Source organism: Pseudorasbora parva, chromosome 9 (assembly GCF_024679245.1).
Source record: "Pseudorasbora parva isolate DD20220531a chromosome 9, ASM2467924v1, whole genome shotgun sequence".
Classification (NCBI taxonomy): Eukaryota; Metazoa; Chordata; class Actinopteri; order Cypriniformes; family Gobionidae; genus Pseudorasbora; species Pseudorasbora parva.
Window position 1 is genome coordinate 7,847,779 of NC_090180.1, and position 27,497 is coordinate 7,875,275.

Sequence of the window (27,497 nt, forward strand, 5' to 3'; positions counted from 1 at the left end):
TTCCCTCTCTTATTTAATGTACATTTAGGCTGTATTCTGAAAAAGCCATTAAAAGTGAGGATAATGATGGTTTAGATGGTTAATGGACAGTAGTACATTAAGCAAATCCACAATACAAATCAGTAAGACATTTTGAATTTATTTTAAACAAATGGGAATACACATGTATTTGAACAATTAAAGCCACCATATAAATGGGGAAAATAAGTCCTGATCTGTCTTTGGTAGAAATATACATCTTTCTCACTCATTTACAAATCTACAATCTAAAAGCATTGAGAAAACAGTCAGGACTGAAAACGCAGAAAAATAGAGTTAAGAATAAACTAGAATGAACTGAACATTTTCAACATATACATCTATTCATCATATCGTATAAACAACAGTTTAAACAGTTCACAGACAATGAAGACAGTAAAATGATTTTCTCCTTATAAATATCAAAATAAATCTCTATAAAATTATCATGCCTTGGTTAAATTTATTGCATAGAAATGTAGTGACAAATAACAGATTTTAAAAAAAAGTTCAAACCATTAACTTATTTCAAGTGCAATTACGATTTTAAGTAGATAACAACATGGACTTTTTTTTTTGAAGACCTGCAAGGTCAAAGTGTGTAAATTGTCCGTGTTCTGAAATAACCATGGCACACACCATTAGCATAGGATCAAAATGGGAGCTTTTAAGATACGAGTCGACATGGAATGTTTGCTGCAGATTTTTGCCAGGCCTGTGCAGTGCAAAAAGACTCGAATCCCCTTTCTCCAAGAGATTTCATCTTCGTTAATTAATGAAACAGAAATGGCCAAAGCTGCTCACTTAAATATACAATGGATACAGTTTGTGGACAAAATTTAACAAAACAAAAAACAGCATGTGTGTTAACAATTATGCAGAATAACTGATTGTGTCTCATAATTAGCCCTGTGTGAAGTGACATCCATTGTATCTCTGTTTGAGTTCTTCATAGTGTGATGGCTAACTTCTAACGCGTGGACTGGATCAGTGTTTCACGCTTCAGTTTTCTGCTCCCGTGTTCAGTTCAAGCCGCCCTTTTAGCTTAAGGGTCTCCCACCCCAAGGAACCACATACACAACTTATCATATTAAATATTAAATGAATATAATCTCTGTTTGCGTGACCGAGCTCCTTTCTAGACCATCTAGATGTCACATCTGGAGATGCGGCCTCCTGAAGACGAGCCTTTGCAGGCTGTGAGGACTATCGGACAGAGTTCCTCAGGCTCCACAGACATGCTTAGCGTGAGCGTGTTCTTGTTGGAGATCATCATGCCATCCTGGTCTTCAGCCTCCATTTCCTCAAAGAATCCAACAAGGTTTCCGTTTTGCATCTGGCTGAGGATTGGGTCCTTATCATCTGCAGGGCTTCCTTTGCTGCTGGAGCAGTCCATGGCCTCTGCTTCTCCTCCATCAGAGGGTACAAGAACAGACCAGTCCTCTGCCGCCCCCACGTCCTCCTCTTTGTCAGTTCTCGGCTTGTACGCTGGGATCTCGGTTACGGCGTACTTCTTAGCCCAGCTGCTCAGCGCTCTTTGCCGGCATTCACCGCCGGGCTGTCCGGCCTCGCTCCTGGACATGGGGTGACACGAGAATAAGACTTCTGAGTGGGGCAGCTGGGGAGAGACAGGGAGTGAGCGGCATTGGCGACCGGGCAGTTGCCAGGGCTCCGTCCAGGAGGTGGAGCAGTTGTTGCCAGAGGCACCATTGTTGACGTTGGGCTGAGGCTGGTATGAGCTTTGACTGCTGTGAGGAGAGTGCAAATCAAACATGAGCGAGAAGACCGACTTGCTGGGCATGTCGTAAAACTTGATCTTGCCACCTTTTAAGTCCTCTCTGGCACTGAAAGGGTTGACTTTCGGTAGCCCATGTGTGAAGCCCTTAGGTCCTGGGTTGTAGTAAGGATCCTGGACGTTCACTTTGCGGGCGAGTTTACGAGAGAAAATGTCAGACTGGCTACGGGAAAGCCAGATGTTGCGACGTGGACGGGGGGACTTGGGTGGAATCTTGTCATCCTGAAAACCAAGAGGATTTAACCTCTTTATACCCTTTTCACCTGGACCTAGAACAACAATAAGAGAGGTTGAGACCACATTAGAGTGTTTCTATGGTAATACTTCACGGTGAGATTGTATTTGATAACATTAGGCAGCGCTTTAGGTAACAATATCTAAGAGAGAATAACAACAATGAAAATTGTTCATTGCTAATAGTAATTTATATGTATATTAATGCATTTTAACATCTTAATTTACATTAACCTTCACTACCATACAAATGTTTGGGAACAGTAAGATAAAAAAAAGTATACTTTTATTCAGCAAAGATACATTAATTTGAAAGTAAAGACATTAAATACTAAAGGATTTCTATTTCAAATAAATGGTATTCTTGCACTTTTTAGGGAGCTTTTTGTACCATTTACTCCCATTACTAAGCTTGGAAGAGCCTGGATATTTTTTAATATACCTCTGTTTGGCTAAAAGAAGAAAGTCACCAAGAATGGCTTGATGGTGAGTGAATTATGTGATAATTTTCATTTTTTGGTGAACTAACCCTTTAATAAATACTGTAAAAATAGATGTTCTTTGTTAATTAATGATGATACCAAATGCATTAACTTATTTACTGATATATTATATATATATATATATATATATATATATATATATATATATATATATATATATATATATAAAAATGAGTCCCTTGTCAAGTGTAAATTATCAACACATCGCTCTATTAATGAGAACATAACGACCAGCCTGATACAACAACACTTGCACAACCAATGGTGTGAGTGTAAGGTTTACTAATGACAGATGTAAGAAACAGAACCAACGCACTTGAGCTTTAAGGGAATAAACTTGAACACTAGGGGGTGACAAAATCTGTATTGTTCTTTTGACTGAATGTGCAAGGCAAAGAGCATGAATCAGATTTAACATATCAAGACTCAAAACGCACACTGAATTCAAAATGTGCCTATATTCATTAAACCATTTAAGAAAGAGTGTTACAGTGTTGACAGTTCAAAGGTTTGGAGTCAGTAAGATATTTTAAAGCTCACCAAGGCTACATTTATTTGAACAAAATCAAGTGAAACAGTACATTTGTGAAGTATTTCACAATTTAAAATACTTAATGTTGTATTTATAATGCATGTAATATATTATTGTGATAGCAAAGCTGATCTTTTTAGGATCATTACTGCAGCCTTCAGTGTCAAATGATCCTTCAGAAATCATTCTAATATAATGATTTGCTGCTCAAGAAACATTTCAAGTTGTGGGATATTTTTGTGGAAACAAATTTTTTTTCAGGATTCTTTATGAATACAACTTACTCTCTTCTAGCCACACTGTTTTGTGACTTATTCCTTGTTTGATATATATGAATTATCACTATATGGAAACTGAGCTGTGAGATTGCAAAGCAAAGACAGAAAAAGTAAAGGCTGTGCATTTTAAGTAATCCCCATAAGGAAAGAACATCCAATCCATAAAGCTCACAGACAGACAAACGTTACTGTCTCCAATCCTGTTCGGTTTCCAGTTTCCTTGTTCTTAGAACTCATTGGCCCTGCGGTATTACATGGAAAGAGAGTGTTGGATGGTATGAGCAAAGCCTCAGGGGGCGGCAGGATGTACTAGCACTCTGTCAAAGCAACTCACATCAAAGATGCGTTCAAAGCGCATCAAAGCTTTTGGTTTGGTGCCAGAAACAGTGCATGAAACACTATGGAACGGACGCCTATAGTTTTCATGATCATATCGACAGTTTGCAGGTTAGTCAAATGAATACCGGGACAGAAATAAATACGTTTGCTTAAATAAACACGCACCTTTAGGCATGGCTTTTTTCTCAACCTCTCCGGCAGTTAGTAGCATCCTCTCCCTCTCGGAATCATCGGCTTTCAGCTGTTTCTGGATTTCTTCCAGCCTCTTTACTATATCTGTGAACGAGGGCCTGAGCTTTGGATCCATCTGGGATATATGTGGAGGCAACGAGAACATAAAAATGCATCAGCATCTAAATCTGGAGGAGCTTCATGTTCTCACGTCTATTCTAAGAATGTTACACTGCACGGATATTACAGTGGGACAGTTTCATGCTGTAGATGCTTGTCTGGCAATAAACCTATATGAAATTATAATATATACACTACTATTCTAAAGTTTTGGGTTGATAAAATGTGGCAAGAATATAGTTAGTATAAATAATTTGTTGCTCCCTAAAAAAAAGAACTAAAAGATTACAATTAATGAATTGTTAAAGAGAAACTCACATTGCAGCAGTTGAAGGCGAGCTGAAGGAAGTCAGGGGGGCAATCTCCAACCATGTGCTGGAAGGCGTGGTAATCCAGGCCAAAGTTCTGCAAAGAGTGCATGAGCGGGTAAATGTCATACTTAGGACAAAAAGGTTTTAATGACTATCATAAACAAGTCGTGTAGTTACAAATTTGTATCTCCAAAACCTTAATTGTAGAGTTTTTTGATAATTACTGCTGCTGCGACTCACTTCAGTGCGTGGTAGGTAGTCAGGATCAGCCTGTATCCTTGCAATGACCTCGCACAAAATAATGCCATATGAAAACACATCAGCCTGGAAATGAATACAGAGAAATGATTGTGTGTCCTGATAAATGCCGGCATGAAATAAGCCTTGTAACAGTGCTGAGTGCCGACTGCAGCTGAGAATCTAACCTTCTCGTTATATGGCTCGTCTCTTAACACTTCTGGAGCCATCCAAAATGGGGATCCCACTACAGACAGCTTCTCCCCCTCAAAACTGAACACAGAGAATAGTGGTCAAAATACTGACAAGCCAAAATGCTTCCGCACATTATATACTTAAGCACTAACTTACCAAATGGCACCAGAAAGTTCAGTTGAGGAAGCAGTACTTTGAAAAGTATTTTAACAATGTGTGTTGAATAGAGAAGGGGTAGCAACAGGACTACTCGGAAAGCTTTGACTAGTTTTTTCCTTTGTTCAAAGATTCAATATTCTTTAGTGGCAGTGCTTGCCTTTAAATAGAAATTTAGCTGTCAGAGCGGTCTTCCATGCTTATTGAGCATGTGAAAATTCTGTCATACTCACTCATGTTGCTCCAAACCAAAGACTTTCAATAAGCTTTCAAAACCCTAATGAAATCTGTAATTAATAACACATGATTGCTTTATAGGAATTAAATGACAATTTAGATGATAATTTATGCACGAGAACAAACCTCATTGGTTCTTGCAAAAGCTCAAACATGTTTACGCATTTTTGATGTTCTCTATGAATGTCCGTGAATTCACGTCTATGAGACTAAAAGGCTGAATTAAATGTTTTCATCAAATAATGTGATCATGTCTCTTTAGAAGACGTGGATTAAAGAAATTGATTCATATGGATTAATTTTACCCTGTCTTTATGTACATTTGGAAGTGTGACATTTTTGGTTGAGTATATTTTCAATGCAGTGACCGAAATCTCTCAGGTGTCATGAAGGTGTGATGGAAGGACATGAGAGTGAATAATTGATAACAGAATTTTCATTTTTTAACTAACCCTTTAAGATGGTGTGAATCAAAAAAAAAAAAAAAAAAAAACTTTTGAAAACGTGTCTTGAGACCCCTACATTCAGCTTCATTCCATTCATCTCTGTCCAGCTTATTTTGAAAATCACATCTAAATATAAGCATCCCCTAAAAATTGCCCTGTCGGGGTCAAATTGGGGCCTGGAGATCCTGAAACTGGTCTAATTATACAAAGCTTCCAGTTTAATCAAATAAAAGGGAGATTAACTGACTAGTTGTTCAGGCAACCAACCGACTATTCTATTTAAAAATAATATGTCAAGGTTATGAGCAAGAAAGGGTCTCGAACTGCTTTGGTATTATTAGCCCTCTTAAAAGTTGACTTTGGACAGCATGCTCCTTCCAAATTAGATAGCACCACCCCCTGTCAGCATTGCTTGCATCTCACCATTGCTTCCTTTCAGATTGCCATTAGCAAACAAAAGGATGCCCACTTTACGGTTTTATATAAAAATGTATAAAAGACACAATCATAGCCACAGTAGCTGCTATAATTAAGCATGTAATAAGTGCATGTTTTACTTATTTTGTAGGTCTCCACGTTGCCTGTTACTCACTCATGACTGGGGATTTTCTCAGCAAGGCCAAAGTCTCCGACGATCGCAGTGTACACATTCTCATCAGACTTGATCAGGCAGTTCTGAGATAACATCAAAAGGAAAGAAACAGTAACTAGGAGAACATATTGCTCCTCCCACAGGATACCTTACACTCGAGATTCAGTCAATTAGAATCACTTAAACAGAAAGTAATGATGTAGCGAGGAAGCCAAAGGGGTGATTCCCACAGCGTACAATTATGGTAAGTCCCACAAGTGCTTAGAAGAGAACACAACAGCTGGAGGTAGAGACAGCATGTCAGCGCATGCCACCAACAAGAGCACTGTGAAGACTAAATCAAAAGCACCTGTTTCAGTGTTGACTGATATAGTCTCGTTTATAAAGTAACAGCATTAAACCCACAGAACAAGTGTACCTTGTACTTTCATCCAATAATTGCCTTCCTTCACGAAGCCAATGAAATTAAGCAATGTAACAACTATTAACAACATTACACTAACATTCACAAATATTTGGGGCCCGTAAGATTTGGTTTTTAAAGGAAGTAAATGTAAGATTGTGGCCAAAGCTGGTACTGTAATCACTTTCCCCTCTCCTCCTCCCCCCGACTCAAGGTTGCCAGATTGGCTGCAGGATCAGCAGGAACGTTTGGAGCTGGAGCTGTGGTAACTAGAGCAGAGCTGGCAACCTGGATGCCGAAACACTACTGACTTTGTGATTGGTCGATAGGTAACGGGTGGAGCTTCAGGCCAAAACACAACATGTCAACATCAACATCAGTTAAGGGCTGCAGCAACAACTTTTAAATGAAATATCCTGGCCGGACTACTGTTGTCAGTGATATAAGTATTTGAAATTAACATGGTCCTGATATGTCACTAGACATTAAGAAATCTTTTTATGATTCATTTAAATACATTTCTTACATACAGTTCCTTTAAATAGGACTTTGATTCTATTTTCATAATTGACAATAAGAAATATTTCTTCAGAAGCAAAACAGCACATTGGAATGATTTCCGAAGGATCATGTATCACTGAAGACTGGAACAAAGATTGTTAAAAATGTATCTTTGCTATCAAAGGAATAACAATGCAGCCTTGGTGAGCACTAGAGAATTTATCAACAAAACCTTACTAAACCCAACCTGTTGCAGTATAATGTATTTGTCGTCATGATTACCTTGGAGGTGAGATCTCTATGAAAAATGCCCTTGGAGTGTAGATAACTGAGGCCCATGGCGATCTCCAAGGCCAGCTTGACCCGTGTAGCCCAACTCAGGTACTTATTGCTGTCCAGCAGCTGCTCCAGGTTTCCACCATTAATGTACTGAGAAAATAGAAGAGAATCACTGTTTCCATCTCTATGAAATCCTCCAATGGCCCATATTGTATTTAAGAGGGTACAGTAGATAGAATGATGGGACAAATTGACTGGGTACATAATAAACACAATGCACAATAATCCGATATGGACAACAATTAAATCTGTAGCAACTTTAAACTTTGCATCATGGGGATTATAATTATTTTGATGATCACAGTACTTCGTGTTTACAATACAAAAGTGAATCCAATCAACTTCCTGTGGGTAAAAGTATTCCATGCCAACTCTCCAGCGGATTGGTTTTCAAGTCACAAACGTGTCCAAATTGGCATAGCCCAGTAGGAGCCCTTTCAGTGCTTCTGTTTCACATAGTGAATTTGCATGAAGGCACCATCTAATAATTAGGCAATTATTCTGCAAGAGACATGTTAACTATTCTTTTGCATCAGTGAATGTTTTATGTGTGATTAACTTTAAAACAAGTCTTTGAGATATTAGTTAATGCAGCACACATGCTCCTCGCTAGGAGCCTGATGCATTCACCACAGGGCACTGGTCTCAACAGTGTCCTAATTTTGGGCTGCCTGAAATGATCCGTGCTGACAGATAAAGGGCTCCACATTTAGCTAACAAATTTAGCAACGGCTGACTAAACAGAGGAGACCTTTTTATGTCGTCAGTGAGGTGAGATATCAACAGGCAGACAAGATGGCTGAGTCAAAACGACAGCACCTTCTTGTTTCACATAAACCGTTGGTGCTGTGACCCGGCTCAGATAACTAATAAACCTGCTCCTTGGCCCTTGAATAAAATGACCAAAAAGGCTATGCTCTTGTAGTTTAATGCACTCGCATTAAAAGGCAAAAGTAAAATCTTAAGGTACAACCCACTCTCTAGTCGCACTCTTAAAATGTGCTGTATACAGCATTACCTTGAGATCAATGTTTAGAAAAAACACCAGCAAAGCATCTACTTATCTGAATTCCCTGGAACTTTAAATTGACAAAATGAACACTTAGCCCAATCCCCAAATGGCACACTCAGCCCACATGGTCCTCAGATGAGTCAACACTTTTATACATTGAATTGTGCTTGATGTGCCCTTTTATATATTTTGTTGCCAACATTCAAAGCAGTGATTTATTCTGTAAGCTAAAGTGTCTGATAATAGGTTACTGAGACAAAGCAAATAGTATTTAGCTGGTCGTGATTTCAACATGATGTCACTCATGAGAAAATCTAGTCTATGTTAACATTACAGGTTACATTAAGTTACTATGAGTGGATTCTTTATCTTGTGTGTGTACATTTTTTAAAGGAATGAATACTTATATTCAGCAAAAACAAAAAATGCATCAAATGAGACGTAAAGACTTCTATCCATTTCAAACAAAAGCATAAATAAGGCAACAGTGATATTAGGAGGGAAAGTGTATATTTTGTTATATTGTTCTGACATACAGTCTTGGATATCCTGTGTTAAATATGCAGGCCCACTCTTCAGCTCCATGGAAAGGTCTATTTTCACTCTGTTTACCTCAGTCAGCAGACCGGTAGCCAAACCACAGCCAATCAGTAAACTAACAGAACTTGTACTAACTGAATGATGCACAGTGTATACAATAAAAATAGTAGGTATCTAATAAATTATTGGGCTTAAGAGAAGCCCAATGTATGAAGACCTGTATTTTGTACATTGTAAACCATTTGCAAATGGTAAATGGTAAGCCAAGCCAAAATCGCTCCATGTGGCAAGCTGCCCCGTCTAATCCCATTTCTCTCTTCTTACAGACCTAATCTCATGCCCAACATCTATCCTGAACCCAGCTCAGGAAATCTTTCCTTTGGAAATGCCCTAATTCTGCTATTTGTTGGCTTCATCTCTCAGAGGGTTCAAACTAATCCTACACCGCACTATTTGATCATTGTTGACTATCCAATGTACTGACTGATTAAACTAAACAAAAAGGAACAGTTCAGGTTAGGCCTAAAGCGACGTTACTCCAGGTGATTAAGTGAATGATGTGTATGCCTAAATAGAGCAAATCCTCTTGGTGAAACAGTAACCTTGAGTGTGTTGGGTGCTGATGCAGGCTACAACAGATGAAGAAAACCTTCCTGCGGGCTGATTTCAGAACTGTTGAGTGATGAGAGAGAGCTCATTTAATACACTGTCAACTCACTCAGCGTCCTTTAAATGAAGTGCATTTATGGGAAAAAGTGGCCCAAGTGGCTTTGAAAAATAATATAATCCCACAGCAAGCCAGTGATTATCACTGCACTAATACCCTTTTCTGTCTACATGCATCAAAAAAGCAGAGCAAAGGTCACAGGGCTATGGCAAGAACAAGGGACCTGCAATAGCTTAAACTATAATGGAATATAATATAATAATGGAAACCATCATGTCACATATATCTAGAACAGGTGTCACGGACTACAGTAGAACTACAGTATAAAACTAAATCTGTATGTATGTATGTATGTATGAATGAAGATAGAGAGATAGAGATAGATAGACAGATAGATAATCTCAATGAAACAAAATGATTAACTGGATTAATTGGGGGGGGGGGGGGGTGTACAAAAATGTACCCCTCTTTCTTGTGTAATCAATGTTTATCTTTGGCATAGGACTATATTGCACAGCAACCTTCATACAGGCATAAAACACTCACACGGTTTGAGATGGTAAAAATACATCATGCCTTAGGGGACTGCCAGTGGGCTCTCTAATAGAACACTTCCCCTCGGGCCACTGCGAACAAAGAGTAAACTGTTCAATGTCACAGCGAGTCATTTGATTCACTAGGGGAAATGCCACAGATTTAGGAATCAAAGGTACACTTCGGGGCACTCTTAGACTAACTTTTTCTAGCAGTGCAAAACAAGTATTATTCAAGACAAAACGTAATTCAGCACTATTGACACAAAATGCTATGTTTTAAAAGTGATCCAGTTGCAATGCCATCAATTTGATAAAGTAGTCTTTTTTTATTTGGCGTTCACGTGCAGCTCTGTGTGTGCGTACAGAAAACAGTGCGCGACTACAGTCCTCTTGCGCTTGATGCCTGACTTGACTTAAAAACACAAGCAAATATTAAACTTTTGATCTAGGATGGTTAAACGTTGCAATTTATCCACCGGGGAGCAACTGGCCCGTACGGATCAACTACAATCCCTATACTTGACATCGCACATTCTGTGAGACTACTATCGCAATATCGATGATGCAGCTGAAACTATATATCGTGCAACCCTAATAAAAACGTTTAAAGCAAAAAACACTATATTGTGATATGTATCATTTTTGTAAAATAAAATGACCCATATTGTAATATTGTGGTTGTCATATCACCCACCCCTACTCCCCATGATGAAGGGTCAAAGGAAGAGATGTGGTGAATGAAAGCTTGGAGTCTGAGCTGATGTTGCTTACCTCTGTGAGAGCATGGAGCTGACCTGCTTGTACACACACCCCCATGAATCTACAACATCACAAAAACAAAAGAGAGAGGTTGACGTTAGTTTTATTGCTCAAAACAAGATTTGTCAATGATGCCCAACAAACCTGCAGACGATGCAGCACCACACACAAGGTGCGGTAGTGTCCATGGTTATGTGACATTTGCTATGTAACAAAAGGTTAATGAGTAACAAAAGTGAGCTGTATGAAAGTGCCAATACAGTAATATCTCTGCCACTTAAGCTACAGTTCAAAATCTTGTGGTCAGGAAGATTCTTTTCCCCGAAAGTAATCAATACTTTTATTCAGCAAGGATGCATTAAATTGATCAAAAGTGACAGCAAATATATGTATAATGTTATAAAAGATTTCAATTTCAAATAATAATAAATAAAAAAAAATCACTGTTTCCACAAAAATATTAAGCAGTGCAACTGTTATATAACCATTAATAATAATAAAAAAAGAAGAATTGTTTCTTGAGCACCAAATCATTCACATCAGAATGATTTCTGCAGGATCATGTGACACTGAAGACTGGAGTAATGATGCTGAAAATTCAATTTGACTTCACAGAAATAAAAAGGCAATTAGCAGAAGTAAAATATTTAGAGAGTCATCAATTGCAAAAATTATAGTATGAATTGCCTGAGATCAGAATTGAAAAATACAGACCAGATAAAAGTCTAGTGTGAGGCCTACATGACATGCAGTAGCCTTTCGCCAATTTGTTCTCAGCCATGACACAACGTATCAATGTCTCTGAATGGCCACCTCACACGAGTCATTACACAGGATACAAATTTGTCTGTGTTTTCAAAGTTATGGCCCCATAAAGCCCATGCAGGCCTGGCTTTTATTGTGGGTCTGTGTTGGGATTTCTTCAACAAAGATCCCCTCAGCCTTCTCCAGTCTGCGCTACAGTCCCTCCACCCCCATTCAATAAGACGTAACAATGGTGTGATTGTAAACCCCACACAGGCTCTCTCTCTCTTTCATCCACCCACAAACTCACATTCTGCTCTACAAACAAGACAAGCATCATAAAAATCATTCTAGGTGGCATTTTGTCATATAAACATAATATAATAAATTCAAAAGTAACAAACAAATATACATTTACACAAATAAATCATAAAAAAAGCTAAAACATAAGTAAAAAAATTATATTCTCAGGGCCAAATCCCAGTTTCATTCGTAGGTGTGGGCAATCTCAAGAGACAAAGCTGACTATATCTTCACTGAAAAGAGGAGGCTTTTTGATCTCAATGAAATCTAAACTCAGGATGTCGTTTCACTCCATCTATTTTTAATTGATTTCTGCAGAATGGGTAGGAAGGGGTCATCCCAGCGTTTACATTACAAAAGGCCAGAAAGATTCACATTGAAAGCAACACTCCCACAGTCTCACTATTTAAAGGGCTGCATTTATTTTAAGCCACTGGCAGTGCATAAAGCGAGGCACACTCCTTGTTCAAAGAGTAGGAAACCTAATATATATTATAGCTACAACAGCCACTGCTTTATATCAATATTGCAGTCGTGGTTTTCTTTGAAACACATTACTTTCCTTTTCCCAGTTTAGTTACAAGCTAAACAAGAAGACCATGATGAATCACACTTTGGCAGTTGTAGTTTTTGTTTGTGCTTAATTAAAAAATAAAATTAAGCTGTGAAAGCGGAAGGCAAAGGAGCTTGAGTTTTAAGTTAAGCTTTAGTGCCATGTCGAATTGATTTCATGTCGCTTTTTTATTGGCTGGTCGGTAGACCTAGGTCGTAGCAGCAACACACTGTGCGGTGATCGTGCTGTCAGAACATTATCGTAGGCCATCTTTGGTCGCAAGACTGTGACAAAAGCCATCTTTGAACCTCTATCACAGTACAACATAGGACCACCGATTAGGAGCCAAGAACACAGGAATTGCCACGATTATTTCATGATGGCAATCTTTCGTCTGGGACAGTCGAAAATTGTGTAGTGTGTCCCCGGCTTAAGACAGGTTGGATGTCTTTCAAAGTCCCTCTGCACGCAATAGGACAGCACTATAACCAACCAGCAAGGAAGAAGGTGAAGCGGGGCTAGTTGATAGATTAAACTTTTGCCGTATCCGGTTGACAAAACTCAGAACACATCTTCCTTTTTTAAGAATGACTTCAGTGCCGGTCTTTGCTCTTTTCTCAAAGAAAAGCTTAACTCGAAGTTTTCCAGAGTCGCGGCCAAAGCAGTTTCGAAAGACCGCTGTTCGGCAGCTTCGTTTTCAAGTAGCACACAGAAGCGCCACAACTCTGCCGTCATTATGTTAAGCCCGCCCACTGACTCTATACACGATATGATTGGCCTGACTAGAGTTTGTTTTTTTCAGCTCACAAGCCAAAGGAGAGTTGCAAGACGACCCTGGCTGCAAATAGACCTGTTGCCGCTAGGGTGCGTCTAGATTTCTAGGCTAGTGTGCTATATGAACTATACAATAATGATATACATGATTTAGCAAAATCTCGTCACAATATATATAGTCATACCACCCAGCTAAAATCAATGCTTTTATAAATTTGCATTAAAGTTGACAGACTGAGTGATGACTCAATGTGATAATGATGTTAAACTGAAAGCAAACCTGAGTATGTTGGGATGGGAAAGTCTGTTCATGAGCTGAACTTCTCGCAGCATGTTGGCACGATTACTGCTCAGCTTGTTCATCTTTAGGGCCATTACCTGGCCGGAAGCTCTGTGACGCACCTAAAACAAACAAAGAAAATGACAAATGTTATTTTAGTCTTACTCTGAAGTAAGCCATACAGGCAAAATGAGCACCTTAAGTTTTTATATGCTCTGAATGTTCATCTTAAAGGAATATAAAGGACGCCCATTGCTTCTCACTGGGTATGATGATGGGTATTGGAGAAAGTAATAACCATAACATTAGATTAGACCAAAAATAACACTTAGGTGGGAAGTGTGACATACATTAGCAGCAGAAAATCATTGTTGAAAATGTTTATTACACAACTGATATTCTAGCACGAGATGAAGAATAGACTAGACAAACATTGCGTGCATGAATGACTATTGGCCATGTATAGTTAGGGGTCTCTCAACATTTCAAATACGTGCTTCTGCAGATCCGTTTTCCTAGTTTTATCTGTAAAACACTGACTTCCTGAAACTGCATGTAGAGATTGAAAGACAAAACATCTGAAGGGTTACTCAAAATTCAGGGCTAGGGAACCAAAACATTGAATTATGTGTTAACGTCTGTGAATATTGTACACACAGCATTTTATAAACATTTCCTTTTACTTTACAATGCATGATGCTTACTGTACAGCAACCAATCTCACTTTGGGGGCCCATTTCATTTGCCCACCTACAGTGAGAGCCGCCTGTCAGACATGGACCCAGATGCCTCCTCTACAGCACCCAAACTCTCAATCTGTTCTGCTAATATCAAGTCACAGCTTGCTGCCCATGCAACCAATCCAGCATACTAGAAAAATGTTTTGGTTCCTCAAATGTAGATGACCGACCGAATTGAGCAATTATTTAGGGACCCTCCATAGTGCTGTGGGGTTTTAGGATATTCGTTTGAGCTAATCATAAAGTTACAGATGAAAACTCACGTTCAAATAAACTGGGGGAAAAAAAAGCTATTATTGCATTAGCTTCCCAGACAGGTTCTTGCAGACCCCCATCACAGCTGGTATTTGGCTCAGCACATTACCCCTGGCTGTGCCACATGCAGACACCCCCTGCCTGCCATCCTAAAGTCATTCACTCTGCTTTAAATCTCAGCCACCTGTGTGGGGAAGGAAGGGAATAATCTAGTAATGTCCAGAAATGCAAACGCAGAAGAGGTGAAAAAGGACGTTTATAAAAAAAAATGTTGTTGGGGGTGTGAGAGCATCCTCCCCAGGAGATTTTGTGTGTGCGTGTGTGATTTTAGCAAGCAAAAAACATTCAGGACAGGTGCAAGAAAATAAAAGGGGGACAACATTTGGTCAAAAAAAAAAAAAAAAGACTAGGGCTGTTCATTGGCATAAATTTCACAATTGAATTAAATTCTGGGATTAAAAATTAAATGCTTCATTTGGGACTTATCAGTTACAGCACATGGTTACAAAAATCTCAACAAATGTTGTAAACTATATACAGGAAACCCCAGTTGGTACATCATTATAATATTAAAGGTTACAATTAATTTATTTGTAGGCTACTTGCATTTAAATTAAACATAAGGAAGTTTTTACAGTAATGTTATAAATATATATTTTAATAACACATTTTTAATGTCATAAAATGGATTTATTCAAACATGCATTCACATTTACTTAGCAAAATGCAGCCAAGTTAATTTTTCTGGCTGACTAACAATTTTGAACATTGAATAGCTTCTCAATTGCCAATTTAAAAGGTAAATTGTACTGTATCTTTCAACTAGGGAAGCTCCAATCAGGATTTTTGCCGATACCGATTACAGATTTTGATGTCATCATGATCGGCAGATATCAATATTGCTAATTCAAGCTTTATAAGTAATAAATAAGCTCTTTGTTCAATGTCAGTGTATTTTTTTTGTTTTACAGATAAGTAATCCCACAGACATAATTTACAGTAATGCTATAATTTGTTGTTTTGTTTGTTTGTTTTAACTGACAATTAAATAAATAAGCACAACAAAAATCCTTTTACAAATTAACATTTTAATAGGCCTTTAAAAACAGGACTTACCCAAAACACCATCCATCCATAATAGGATACTCTGGCTTATTAAAGAGCCTACAACACTTAATGTCAAAATGAACAGAATTACAACCCATAGGGTGTAATAAGGTTTAATGAAACATTGTTCAATATGTGACTGAGGACAAAAACTAATTGAAACACTGCATACAAAACATGATCAGGAATATTATTCAGCAAGTGCTGAGTATTTATGTCCTTCCTTCCAAAGTGTGTAAGGCAGGATTCTCTTTATAAATTTAAGCTTTTCTGCATTTCTGGGAAGTCTATTCCTATTTTCATCCAAAACATATGCAGCTGTACTGAATAGTATCTCACCATCAACACTCAAATGCTAAATATGTAACACTAGAACAATTATTACAACATAAATTGCTTAAAAGTAAATCGAATCGAATGTACAAAAACAGTGCATAATCTTCACAAAAGTGATTTAGTTAAGAGCAATGAGATAGTTTGACTAACATGAATGGCAAGGACAGCAGCAGATTTATTAGGCTGCTTTCACTTTAACACAAATTAATTTTAAGGAATAGTTCACCTAAAAATGTAAGATATTTGAAGAAAATTTAGTAACCAAGCAACCATTGACTACTATAGTAGGGGGAAATACTATGGTAGTCAAAGGCTACTGAGACCTGCTTGGTTACAAACATTCTTCCAAATATCGTCCTTTGTTTTCAGCAGATCAAATAAATTCATACAGGTTTGGAGCAACTTGAGGGTAAGTAAATTATGACAATTTTTATTTTTGTGTGAACGATCCCTTTAAGACATAAACCACTGTGCTTATGAAGATACTCACAAAGGCACAATGTGTGTATTTGACCGTTTAAACCCAGTAAGATAATTAATCGCACTATATGAGTGGAAGAATATGTCTCTCAGGCAGAGCACACACATACAGGATGAGCCCCGTTTTGCTGTTCTTGAGATCGTGTAATATTTCCACACCGGTGTTGACATGACTGTGTCGCTAAAGCCTGACGTCATCAGTTTGCAATTGGTTGGTGAGATTGGCCTATTTTAGTGACTCCCGATAGAATGTGATTTTAGCATCCGATACCGATCTTCGGTCGATCGATTGGAGCATCTCAACTTTCAACATACCTTCTGAAGTTTAATCATGTTTATTTCATGTTGTAACCAGTTAAGCTGAAGATGACTACTTCTGCTTCACATGAACGGAGGTGCTACAGCGATCTGTCACGCCACAAAATATGTAAAATGTGTGATATTTTGGCAAGGTTGCCTGCTAAAATTCGCACTCATGGGTCTATATATCACATAATAGTCGCTTCAACTCGCGGACATAGAAAACACCCCGCGGAAAAAAAACCTGGACTTGGCAACACAGTGCAGTTGAGCTCTGTTGACGTCGCTTCATTGCTCTGATTGGTTGGTCTATCCAACTGAGGTCTTTCCTGGTTCGGTTGAAACACGCCCCATAATCACAGCCCAATGGAGCAGATTCAGACTCATATTCTGACTAGAATTGAGTATGACCACGTCAGGCTAGATATATGAACAAACTAACATAATTTAAAAAAAGTACTTTTTCCAGACCTCATTTTGTGTGTGTTTTTGGCTTCACACACACCTGAGGCAATACAAGTTTGATTGAATGCAAAAATATTTTCATATTTATACTGCCAAAAAAAACTAAAACCTTTGCATGTTCACTTCAAAGTTCACAAAAAGATAAAACATTTGCATTTCTTCGACACTTGCTTCATTAAAAAACGATGGCGCAGTCACACAGCCCTTGTAAAATAACCTGTTTGTGGTGCAAAGTAAAGGGAGATCAATTTGTATCTGTTGCACAGAAATGAGAGCTTTTACATCATAAAACAAATGTAAAAAAGGAAAGCAAATATGCTATAACTGGAAACCAAATAGAAAAACTCCTTGCAACAGACACTCTCAGAAATGTTTTTCCAAAAAGTGTATAAGGTAGAACTACTTCTCTAGGCTAAATTTGCAAAGATAATACTAATCAGTCCCTCCAGAAAAACATGATTATGTGATCGTAGAATTCAATGAATAATCAGCAAAAGTCTGCATATTTATGCGGTGGCCGCATTTTTTCAAATACGCCACATAAATTGCCAATTTCTATGTGCAAAATAAGCGGGGCTTGTATGATTTCACAATACCCGCATTTTCATTGCAAAAAGTCATATATCTAAGCAGAAAGTTGAAAAATGTGTTTACTTCACACAAGAGCAGCCATTTCCTTCTGTTGTCATGGGAATGTTTTGAAGTGATGTAATTACACAATGTGAACATCAAGCTGCAAACCCCGCCAGTGAGCAATGCAGTTATAGCCTGAATCCGAAATCGCCCCCCTATACCCTTAAATAAGGCATTATTTAAAGGGGCTGCCATTTGTAGTGGTGTCTGAAATCATAGTGCACTATCGAGTGCACTTATTCAATCTCACATTAACGAGTGTACAACCAATGTACACACAACGGCTGTCCGACTTCACGCACCCGTTTTCACGCCTTCAAGTGAACTGTATTAGTGGACTAACGTAGGGAAAAGTGATTGAGGTTTTGGGGGGGCGATTTCGGCCCCTTTTACTTTAGTAAACTTCAAAAAAAATACTTTAGTTAGCAACTTTAGTTTAGTCACACATGCAAGTCAATTTCCTAAAATTGATAAAATGTTTAAAGAGCATAATTTGATTTTTTTTTTAATTAATTTTCCCTTTCTTTCTCCAACAGGGTGTGACCAAGATATGCATTGATGCTTTGTTGTCGTTGCAAAGTTTCTCATCCAAGCCAGTCAGTTCTTTTTGTCAAGAATGTTTGTAACCAAGCAGATCAAACATTCTTCCAAATATTTGATTTTGTGTTCAGCAGAACAAAGAAAATCATACATGATTTGAACAACATGAGGGTGAGTAAATGATGACAGAATTTTCATTTTTGGTGAACTATCCCTTTACCAGCTGAAACACTGGCAAGTAACAAGAATGCTCCACTGTATCTACTTTGCATTTATTTTGGACTTATTGTCAGTACTGCCACCACCAAAGAACATTTTTGACCCAGGAAAACCCCTGCTTTCACTGCTATGACAGAAGAATTGATTTTAGTAATGGGCATCATGATGATGCACTCTTCTCCCAGGGCTTTTCTGACCTCAAAACTTCATTGAATTATACAGTGAAAATAAACCCTCAGAGTCTAGCATATTACTGATGCTCAGCATGAAGGGTAGTACTCGGTTTAATTTAGGAGGTCTGAACAACTGAAAATTAAACATTACTCTAATCAACACAGCAATCAGGAAACAGCAAAAACAAAACAATGGCAATTATCTGACATGAAAATGTCATTGTGATGATACTTGCCAATATGTGCTTCAATTAAGTAGCCTGGTCTTACCAGACTCTCGTACATTTCATTTGTAGACAGTCTGGCCACTCTCCATTGACAAGCGTTTGCTACCGCGAATGTGGGTACTCTGTTGAAGTTTAAAACTATTGGATCTGCCCAGAGCCACTCTGGATCTGCCATAACCAATCGCTAACGTTTAACGGTAAAAACAAATAAGAATACACCAAGTGTACAAATAAGAAAACCTAAGAATACACTGCAGTCCCAGACGTAGTACTGAAGGAAAGTAAACTGAGTGGAAGTTGTAGGAGGCGAAGCCAGGCTATCAATTAAGACCACCAGTGAGAAATCAGTAGGGGTTAAGAAGAGGTAAAAACTCCCAAAATCTGAAAATTGCTTTACGTAATGTTTCTTTATTTTAAAAAACTAAAGAAAACAAAGTTTAGGGACCAAGTAAAACTATCCTATAACAGGTAAAATTACCTAAACAGGCTTTTTGATTGCCTTTTAATGCCTTTTTATGACAGGATAAATGCAGAGAGAAAAAGAATATTTCTGGGATGAGAAAGGACCGAATGGGATCAGGACATGAAGCTGGCCAGATTTGAACCTGTGCTGCTGCCAGCCAATGCCAGGCATTGTTATGCAATATTTTAGGCCTAACATGATCTAAACAGACTTGAAGCAGCCAGTTTTACCTCACTAAAAGCTGGACAGAAAACAGAATGTTCACAACGTTCAATCACTGTTTCGTCTTCACTGTTACCACAGAGATTAGAAATGCCATCGCTAGGATCAGCCCTAAATTCTCCTTTACTTGCACAAGTTAAGTTAGTATTGTAATCAAATAGCAAGTATTCTATCATTATTACTAAGCTAACAACATTCAATATTACATGCCAAAATCCAAACATCTATCTGACACTGCAACTTGGATGACAACTCATCAGCTGAATCACAAGACGACCCTTTCATTTCCTCCTTTAGGACCTTCGACTGAATCTCTGTTTATCATTGAGAAAGGCTACACAAAATTCCCCTCCTAGTGTGTAACAACTAAGGGGCGACTAACAGCTGAATCATCTAAAAAACATTTTCATGTTCACTTATGACTACTATGACATATGTGAGACCTCAACTCTGCAGGTGGACTTTGGTAAGTCCGAGTGACTAACTGAAATCAATAATTACTTATTGTCATTAGACAACCATCTTACCTTGTAGACCTCTGAAAAAAACCCAGAGCCAATCCGCTCGCAGATGAAGTCATCGAGTCGGGTCAGGCAAGAAAAGGCACTGATGAGAGCCCGGTAAGAAGAGGGACACACCCTGTCCAGCGGTGCTGTTTCTGCTCCTCCTCCTCCACAATCCAGGTCCTCCAGCCGGTCTGGCCGTGTGGGAAACCCAGCAATGGAGTTCCGTTTGCTCCGCTCCATTGTTACTGGTGCAAAAATGAATCTGGTAGATTATCAATCACCGGTTCACATTTTTGACAGCCCTTTCCAGACCTACAGAGGAATAAGCAGATAAGTTAAATATTGTTAATAATGGTACCATCCTTATAAAAAACTGAATGACTATGTATGGTTCTCTCAAATAGAAGCATTAACAGTAGACTGAGGAGTAGATTATGAAAAAGCTTGAGCTTAATCTGCATTATAAAAAAATATCCTCTGTGTCCATTTAAAAGTCACAATGATTATAATGGCAGCAATCTTGGCTCACTTTCTGTAACTACTACACATTGCAACGTTTCTTCAGAGTACCGGCAACATATTATGAGAAATGCACAGTCCTGACTGTGATTATTTTCTATTCAATGCAAAAATAGGATAAGTATTACAAATTGTTTCTTTGCATTTGTTTTGGATTTATTGTCAGCACTGGGCTCTCCGTTCAAATGTGTGACCGTGTTCATCCGCCACCACCGAAGAACATATTTGACCCAGGAAAACCCCTGCTTTCACTGCTATGACAAAAGAATTGATTTTAGTATTGATTTTGTGCATCAATAAAATATTCTATTTTTCCATTTTAAAGTCACAATGAAGCAATATTTGATTTGTTTCTGTATTGTGATACAGTAAAACAGTAAAGTAAAACAGATTTTCAAAAATGTAGAAACTTGGTTCAATCCATCAGTTGTTGATTGGATGGAGGCAGATCTGAATGTGGATTTGCAGTAGATTGTAAGAAAAGGACCATTTTTAAACGAAGTGTATATAAGACTGTGGCCAAAACTGGTACTGCAGGTATATCCCCTCTCCTCCTCCCCCCTGACTTGAGGTTGCCAGATAGGCTGCAGGATCAGCATGAACATTCGTAGCTGCAGCTGTGGTAACTGGTCGCAGATCTGGCAACCTGGATGCAGAAACACAACTGACTTTGTGATTGGTCAATTGGTAGGAGGGTGGAGCTTCAGGCCAAAACATCAACATCAGTTTGGACTATTGTCTTTTGCTGTTAAAGCTACGACTCACTGGAATGCTTTGCCAGAGGGTGTAAATCTATTGGTATTTTAAAAAAGCAGTTCAAATCTTTTTTTAAATGTAATCAGCTTTGTAGACATTGACATGGTTGCTGTTTAATTGTTTGTAATGACAGTATGTGTGTTTTTTTTGTTTGTGTGTGTGTGTATATATGTATTGTGCATGCTACTTTATTGTTTATGTTGACCTGCCAGAGGACTGCGAGGGAAAACTGCTTTGAACTAAATCCGGTACAACACATGAAATGGAAACATTTATGTTAAAAAAAAGTACATGGTCCTTTTTATAAATAAAATAAAGTTGAGGGCTGCAACAACTTTTAAATGAAAATATCCTGGCCGGACTACTGTTGTCAGTGATATAAGTATTTGAAATTAACATGATTTCTTAATGTCTAGTGACATATCAGGACCATTTTATGATGAATTGAAATACATTTCTTACATACAGTTCCTTTAAGTAGGACTTTGATTCAATTCTTCAACTGGCCACTAGGGACAGGCTCCAGAAGGGAGCAGAATCTCATTGAGCCCCATGTTAAAATTCTCAACTTTACAGCAGAAAAAAACATGTTTACAGCCTGGTACAAATTGTGGTTTTGGCCTAGGCTAATTTTGACCTTCATGACAACTGTGACTTCATCAAAACTGTGAATTTTTTTATTAATCATTCGTTTACATTATATAAAGCCTTACATTTCTGCATAATTAAGGGCGTGGTAACAGGTGGATAGCCATTTATCTGCCGTCTATAGTCATTGCGTCACCTAAGCTCCGCCCACATGCCGCCTTTTTGCCCATTTTCTGTTGTCCGGGATTGACACGCGATGACTCGCTCGCAAGATGGCAATGCCCAGCTCTACCCTACTTTAAGCTTCAGGCTTATCGGAATCCTATGGGTGACATCACGGATTCATATTTTTTTACAGTATGCTCTGCACGGACAAGGATACAGTAGTAATTCTCTACAGTAGTAGAGAAGTAATATGCAACATTTCACTGGAAACCAGAGTAAGGACATTTTGATTAAACCATATGAGGTAAATTAATTATTTGCATGAATGAATCTATCCCCAAATCAATAACATGCATTTAAAAAATATATTCATTTCAAAGTTGGGGACTTTAATTGATTAAAAAAACTGTTTAATGATGGTTAATGATTAAAATTTTTAAATATCTTTTAAATATTTGAAAGAAAATCTAAAAAACACTCTTTAATGGTAAACCCATTATAATTATTACTTATCCATGATCATAAGAATGCCCCCATGTAGTTTTATGTGCCCCGATCCAATCCAAGTCACTGAATATTGAGTCAACTGCTGATATAGAGTATTTTTTTTGTGGTTGGTGCACATTTCAAGAACATTATTAATCAAGTGTATACAGGGATAAGCAAAGAGTTTCTCAGGGGCTCAAATGTAAAAAGGGGAATCTATCACTACTTAGGAAAGTGATTTCGAGTGATTCCTTACATAAGTGTGCATCCAATATTCTAAAAACAGAAAAGAACAGACCTCACTGATTCTCGCTTGTCACATGCACAATTGAGCGCCTCTTCTTTTCACACCAACCGCCATCTACTGCATGGCAACTATAATAAGGAAGAAAAAAAAGAAAAGAAAGAAGCTTAAAGGTGCCCTAGAATGAAAAATTGAATCTCGTGAATCCAAAACTTCACAGAAAAAAAGTGCTTCTCAACATAAACCCAACAGTGACTCAAGCATTGGGGATCATTTATATGCACGCCCCAAACATCTTTCCAAATATGTTCATTGTCAGGCGGAAATGACGGAGCGAATCATCAAAACAAGCAGCTCGCATGGACACACTTCATGTTCAGGCTATTCAGGCGACCTGAGGACTTTTCTAACCTTCCCATAGATAAAAAAATGTCAACAGTCATGGTTGACATTTATAATCCGATACCGCAACAATTTAATTCAAGATCGTTTGTTTGTTCGGCCCAATTCAAGCAAGCTTCACTCAGCGTCTTAAACTGAAGAAAGTGGCAACTGTATTCCTGCAAGCAGTAAGTAGCGATTTTATCCACTTATTGACTGTTTAAAATAATTTCTGATTAAATTGAAAGTTTCTTAAAGAGACAGCATTGTCTAGATAACGCAAGGTGCTAGTACAGTAACAATAGGAAACACCAAGTACCATACAAAACTAAATAGTGTGTCTAATGACAAAGGGTAATATTATTTTGTATTACAAAATACAACCGTAGATACTTTGCTTAGATTGTTCACTCGATCCTTCTAGCAAACGTCACCTTTTCCACCATACAAGTTAAAACGATAGTCATTTGACAAGGCTATTCATTTTGTAAAAATATAAGTTATATATTTATATTTTTGAGAACTGAAGTATGGTGTTTCCTATGATGTTTTTGCCTATTTGTATTTCAGATTAGGCTACATCACAATCACGGCTTAAAGTTAGCCTACATTGTGACTAACGTTATATAAACATGCAATATCGTTGACGAAAAAAGAAAAGTCTAAAATGTAGACTGAATGACACACTTTAAGCAGAACATCTCAAATGGAGATTGATAAAATGCAGCTTACTTGTTTATTGGTGTTTTCAGATCGTCCGTGCACGAGAGAGAGAGAGAGAGAGAGAGAGAGAGAGAGAGAGAGAGAGAGAGAGAGAGAGAGAGAGAGAGAGGAGAGAGAGAGAGAGAGAGAGAGAGAGAGAGAGAGAGAGAGAGAGAGAGAGAGAGAGAGAGAGAGAGAGAGAGAGAGAGAGAGAGAGAGAGAGAGAGAGAGAGAGAGAGAGAGAGAGAGAATATGGTTGCCCAATTGGACACGCTTAGGTAAAAACCGGAGAGTATACGGGTTTCTTTTCACAGAAAAGCTCTATTTGGGGGATTTAATTACTGAAATAATTTTTTTTAATTAAAATAAACTTTAATTACTTTAATTACTGAACGCGAGCTCTTTCTTGCGTGCGGATGATCTGAGAAAACACCAAATAAACAAGTAAGCCGCATTTTATCAATCTCCATTTGAGATGTTTTACTTCTTAAAGTTTCATTTAGTCAGTCTGTGTTCTGTCAGGACGGTCAGGAGGACTCACGAGCAGGACTTTCAGGACTTCACTGAACTGCTGTGAGCTGCTGAAATAAGTCAATCAGAGCTCAACATCAATATTCATGACTCTTACAAATAAGGCAAAAACAGAGCACTACATCCTAGGGATTGTATCTGGACAATTCTTTCCCTTAAATAAGCCACATACCCTCTATGTAGATATCAGGGAACAATTTAACACATTGTTTCAAATCATTCTATTGCACCTTTAATCGACCCGATACCAATCCTTGAGATTGCCTCTGGACATCCCTGTCAGCTATACTAAGCACTTTTTGCACTATTATGTAAGATATTTAGCAATGATTGAAATAGCATTGGGGAAACAGTAACACACCTGGTGAACAATAAAGTAATAACTTTGCATGCATGCACGGCAGACAGAACCTCAGCTGAGATAAAGTGCTGATCGGCTTACATTTTAAATTCCTTACACTATTCAAACAAACAATGTCCAGTGACATGAAAATGAGCCACCTAGACTAAATTACATTTAAAAGAATAGCAAATCAAGCCATTCACACTCATTTCCCCTTATTTATGACACAAAAAAGGACGGATATGGAATAAAATTTCCTTGCGACATTCCAGTTATAAGCTTTGGAAAGAAATGGGGAAAGAAATAAATAACACAAAACTCTGCCAGGATCTAAACACTGGCTTATAGTTGAGTGCCACACCCCAGTAAAAAGCCACTTTAAAAGGACCATTTACACAGGCCCTAGGCCGCTCAACAGCTGGCACTAGTCACTACATGTGATAAATCAACACAGTACATTTCTGTAGATTCCCCTGTGATTTTCAAAGTTGAAATGAAGGAGCCAATCATATGGCTAAGCATCAATAATAATTAAGGTGGGCTGTCCCTGTTTTTTGTTTCCATAAATATTCACTCAATTACATGATTTACTGTAGAAAGCAACCAAAACTACTACATGTTAAAAGTTGGAGTATGTAAGAAGGGCTGGACCACTAAAGACAAGCCCTAAAACAGCTGTTTTGATCATGGTTCCAGTGGCAACGTTTCCAGAGCTCATTTCAAACTTGACCTTCACCTGGGACAGCCTTAAGGGCAGCAAATGTTCAGCAAATGTTCAATGTTCAGCTTACTCCATGATTTGACCCATATACCTCTTATTTCCAAAAATAACACTCTCAGCCTGGAAATAAGCATGCCACACATGCAGGGTGAAAACCGATGCTGTAGGCTACTACAAAAAGGGGTTCCACCTAAACAACAATGACAGTAAGCTAACTTAACATTGCGCAACACCACCTTATTTTGCTATAGCACTACTCTTATATCTGACTCATGATCTCTAGCAGCCAAAAATACATCACAATTTCAAAAGAGCCTGTATTGCCTGCACATTCTACAGGGTCCAGGTATTTTAAAAATCCCACGATTAGACATAGTGACCTCACTGATGGTGAGAAGAACAGCATATCTGACATTCCAAAGATTAGAAATAAGAAATAAGGACTTGACCATCTCGTACAGACATTTTTCAGCTCATACCACACGTTTTTGCATGCATTTGACATACTTTACAGTGGGTAAAAAAAGGCTGTTTTTTTCATGAATCTTCTTAACACTTCAAAATCTGCTCAAGATGTCGTTAAGAAGTGCTTAGACGCAAATAGGCCTATTAATGACCATACTTAACACACTTTACAGGTTTAAACACATAAGGCACTTCGCAGGATATATATATATATATGTGTGTGTGTGTGTGTGTGTGTGTGTGTGTGTGTGTGTGTGTGTGTGTGTGTAATTGTAACAAAACCATCCCCATCAATGAATCAACACAATAACACATACGTTAACTATGGAAACGCTTCCTAGCAAATAGGATGAATTTGCAAAATGCTTTACACACTTATGGTGAGTAGGCTATACGATAAACCAGTCATGCACCATTGTAATGTTTTACACGCGCTTGCGTGGTTACTAGGGAAGCAGAAAAAAGCGGCCGCGAAAACAACTCGGAAGTGCAAGTGTTGCAATCCGAGATCGCATAATTGATGCTGACCGAAAGTGAACCCAGTTACTGCAAAACAATAAGCGCTAGAATACCACTGAGTATAGTGATCAGGTGCAACTGCATTGCTGTCATTAAACTATTACTCAAATGTGGACACCAAAGCCTTGTCTAATTGTTTACTGATACACGCGCCTGGGTATCAAGTTGAAAGTACGCTAAAACCAAGAGGAAATATCGTACATAAAGTTAATTGTCTTACCTTGTCATCAGGCTTGAAAGTGAAGCAAAGATATTCTGCCGGTCGAAAGGCCTCACTTAGTCCCATTGCATTTTGCAATTGCAAACGAGAGCCATACACTACAATCCATAGATTTACAAGCAGATATAATTGCCTATTTTGACCGAGCGTCGGCCAGGTTATATTTGAACTCCAAGACGAATTAAACGACACAAGCACCGTGTGAGCGCCTTAAAAGTTAATTTAACATAACTATAACAAACTTTTTGACAGAAACGCAGTTTGAACGTGCACAAGTAGATAACTGCGTACGTTTTGTCGTTCTGTCCACAAACATGAAAGCGGTCAAGAGAAAATAAATAACGCGCGAGCTCTTTCTACGGAGTCCTTTCTATAACCTGTAGGGCTCTTCAATCGGTTTTATATTCCTAACTAATTTAGCAAGCAGCGAATCCCCAAAGACGTTATTCCACTTTGGGTGAGTGAAAATACAGTGAAGTAAATACAAGAGACAGCCACTTCCATAACAGTTGCCTCTCCCCACGGACCAAACTTACGTTTTCATTTGATGGAGACAGACGTCAACGTCGGCCATAGAGATACAAGAGACTTCTTAAACTGTATTATTTTGAACCAA

The 27,497-nt window shown here is 38.2% G+C and overlaps 1 protein-coding gene across 4 annotated transcripts; it reads right to left on the reverse strand.

The window, feature by feature from the left end:
• Positions 1–119: 119 nt before the first annotated feature.
• On the reverse strand, positions 120–27,468 carry tesk2 (testis associated actin remodelling kinase 2). 4 transcript variants are annotated; one of them, XM_067453700.1, is made up of 12 exons: positions 27,418–27,444; positions 23,054–23,130; positions 20,263–20,553; positions 13,576–13,697; positions 10,934–10,982; positions 7,351–7,497; positions 6,165–6,247; positions 4,727–4,811; positions 4,542–4,625; positions 4,309–4,395; positions 3,865–4,006; positions 120–2,082 (listed from the first exon to the last, which is right to left on the reverse strand). In XM_067453700.1, the coding sequence occupies exons 3-12, from the start codon at positions 20,479–20,481 to the stop codon at positions 1,166–1,168; spliced, it is 1,935 nt and encodes a 644-aa protein (XP_067309801.1). In that variant the 5' UTR covers positions 20,482–20,553; positions 23,054–23,130; positions 27,418–27,444; the 3' UTR covers positions 120–1,165. The 4 variants fall into 4 exon arrangements, with proteins under 4 accessions (XP_067309801.1, XP_067309799.1, XP_067309802.1 ...); XM_067453698.1 differs by lacking the exon at positions 27,418–27,444 and adding an exon at positions 26,882–27,411; XM_067453701.1 differs by lacking the exon at positions 23,054–23,130 and having other exon boundaries at positions 27,418–27,468.
• Between the last annotated feature and the right edge of the window lie 29 nt (positions 27,469–27,497).

Excerpts from the sequence above, each read along its gene's own strand:
- tesk2 (XM_067453701.1), bottom strand. The coding sequence starts at position 20,481 with ATGGAGCGGAGCAAACGGAACTCCATTGCTGGGTTTCCCACACGGCCA. Across the intron at positions 7,498-10,933 it reads AGCTCCATGCTCTCACAGAG|TACATTAATGGTGGAAACCT; the intron begins GTAAGCAACATC and ends CTATTTTCTCAG. Across the intron at positions 4,396-4,541 it reads ACTACCTACCACGCACTGAA|AACTTTGGCCTGGATTACCA; the intron begins GTGAGTCGCAGC and ends CACTCTTTGCAG.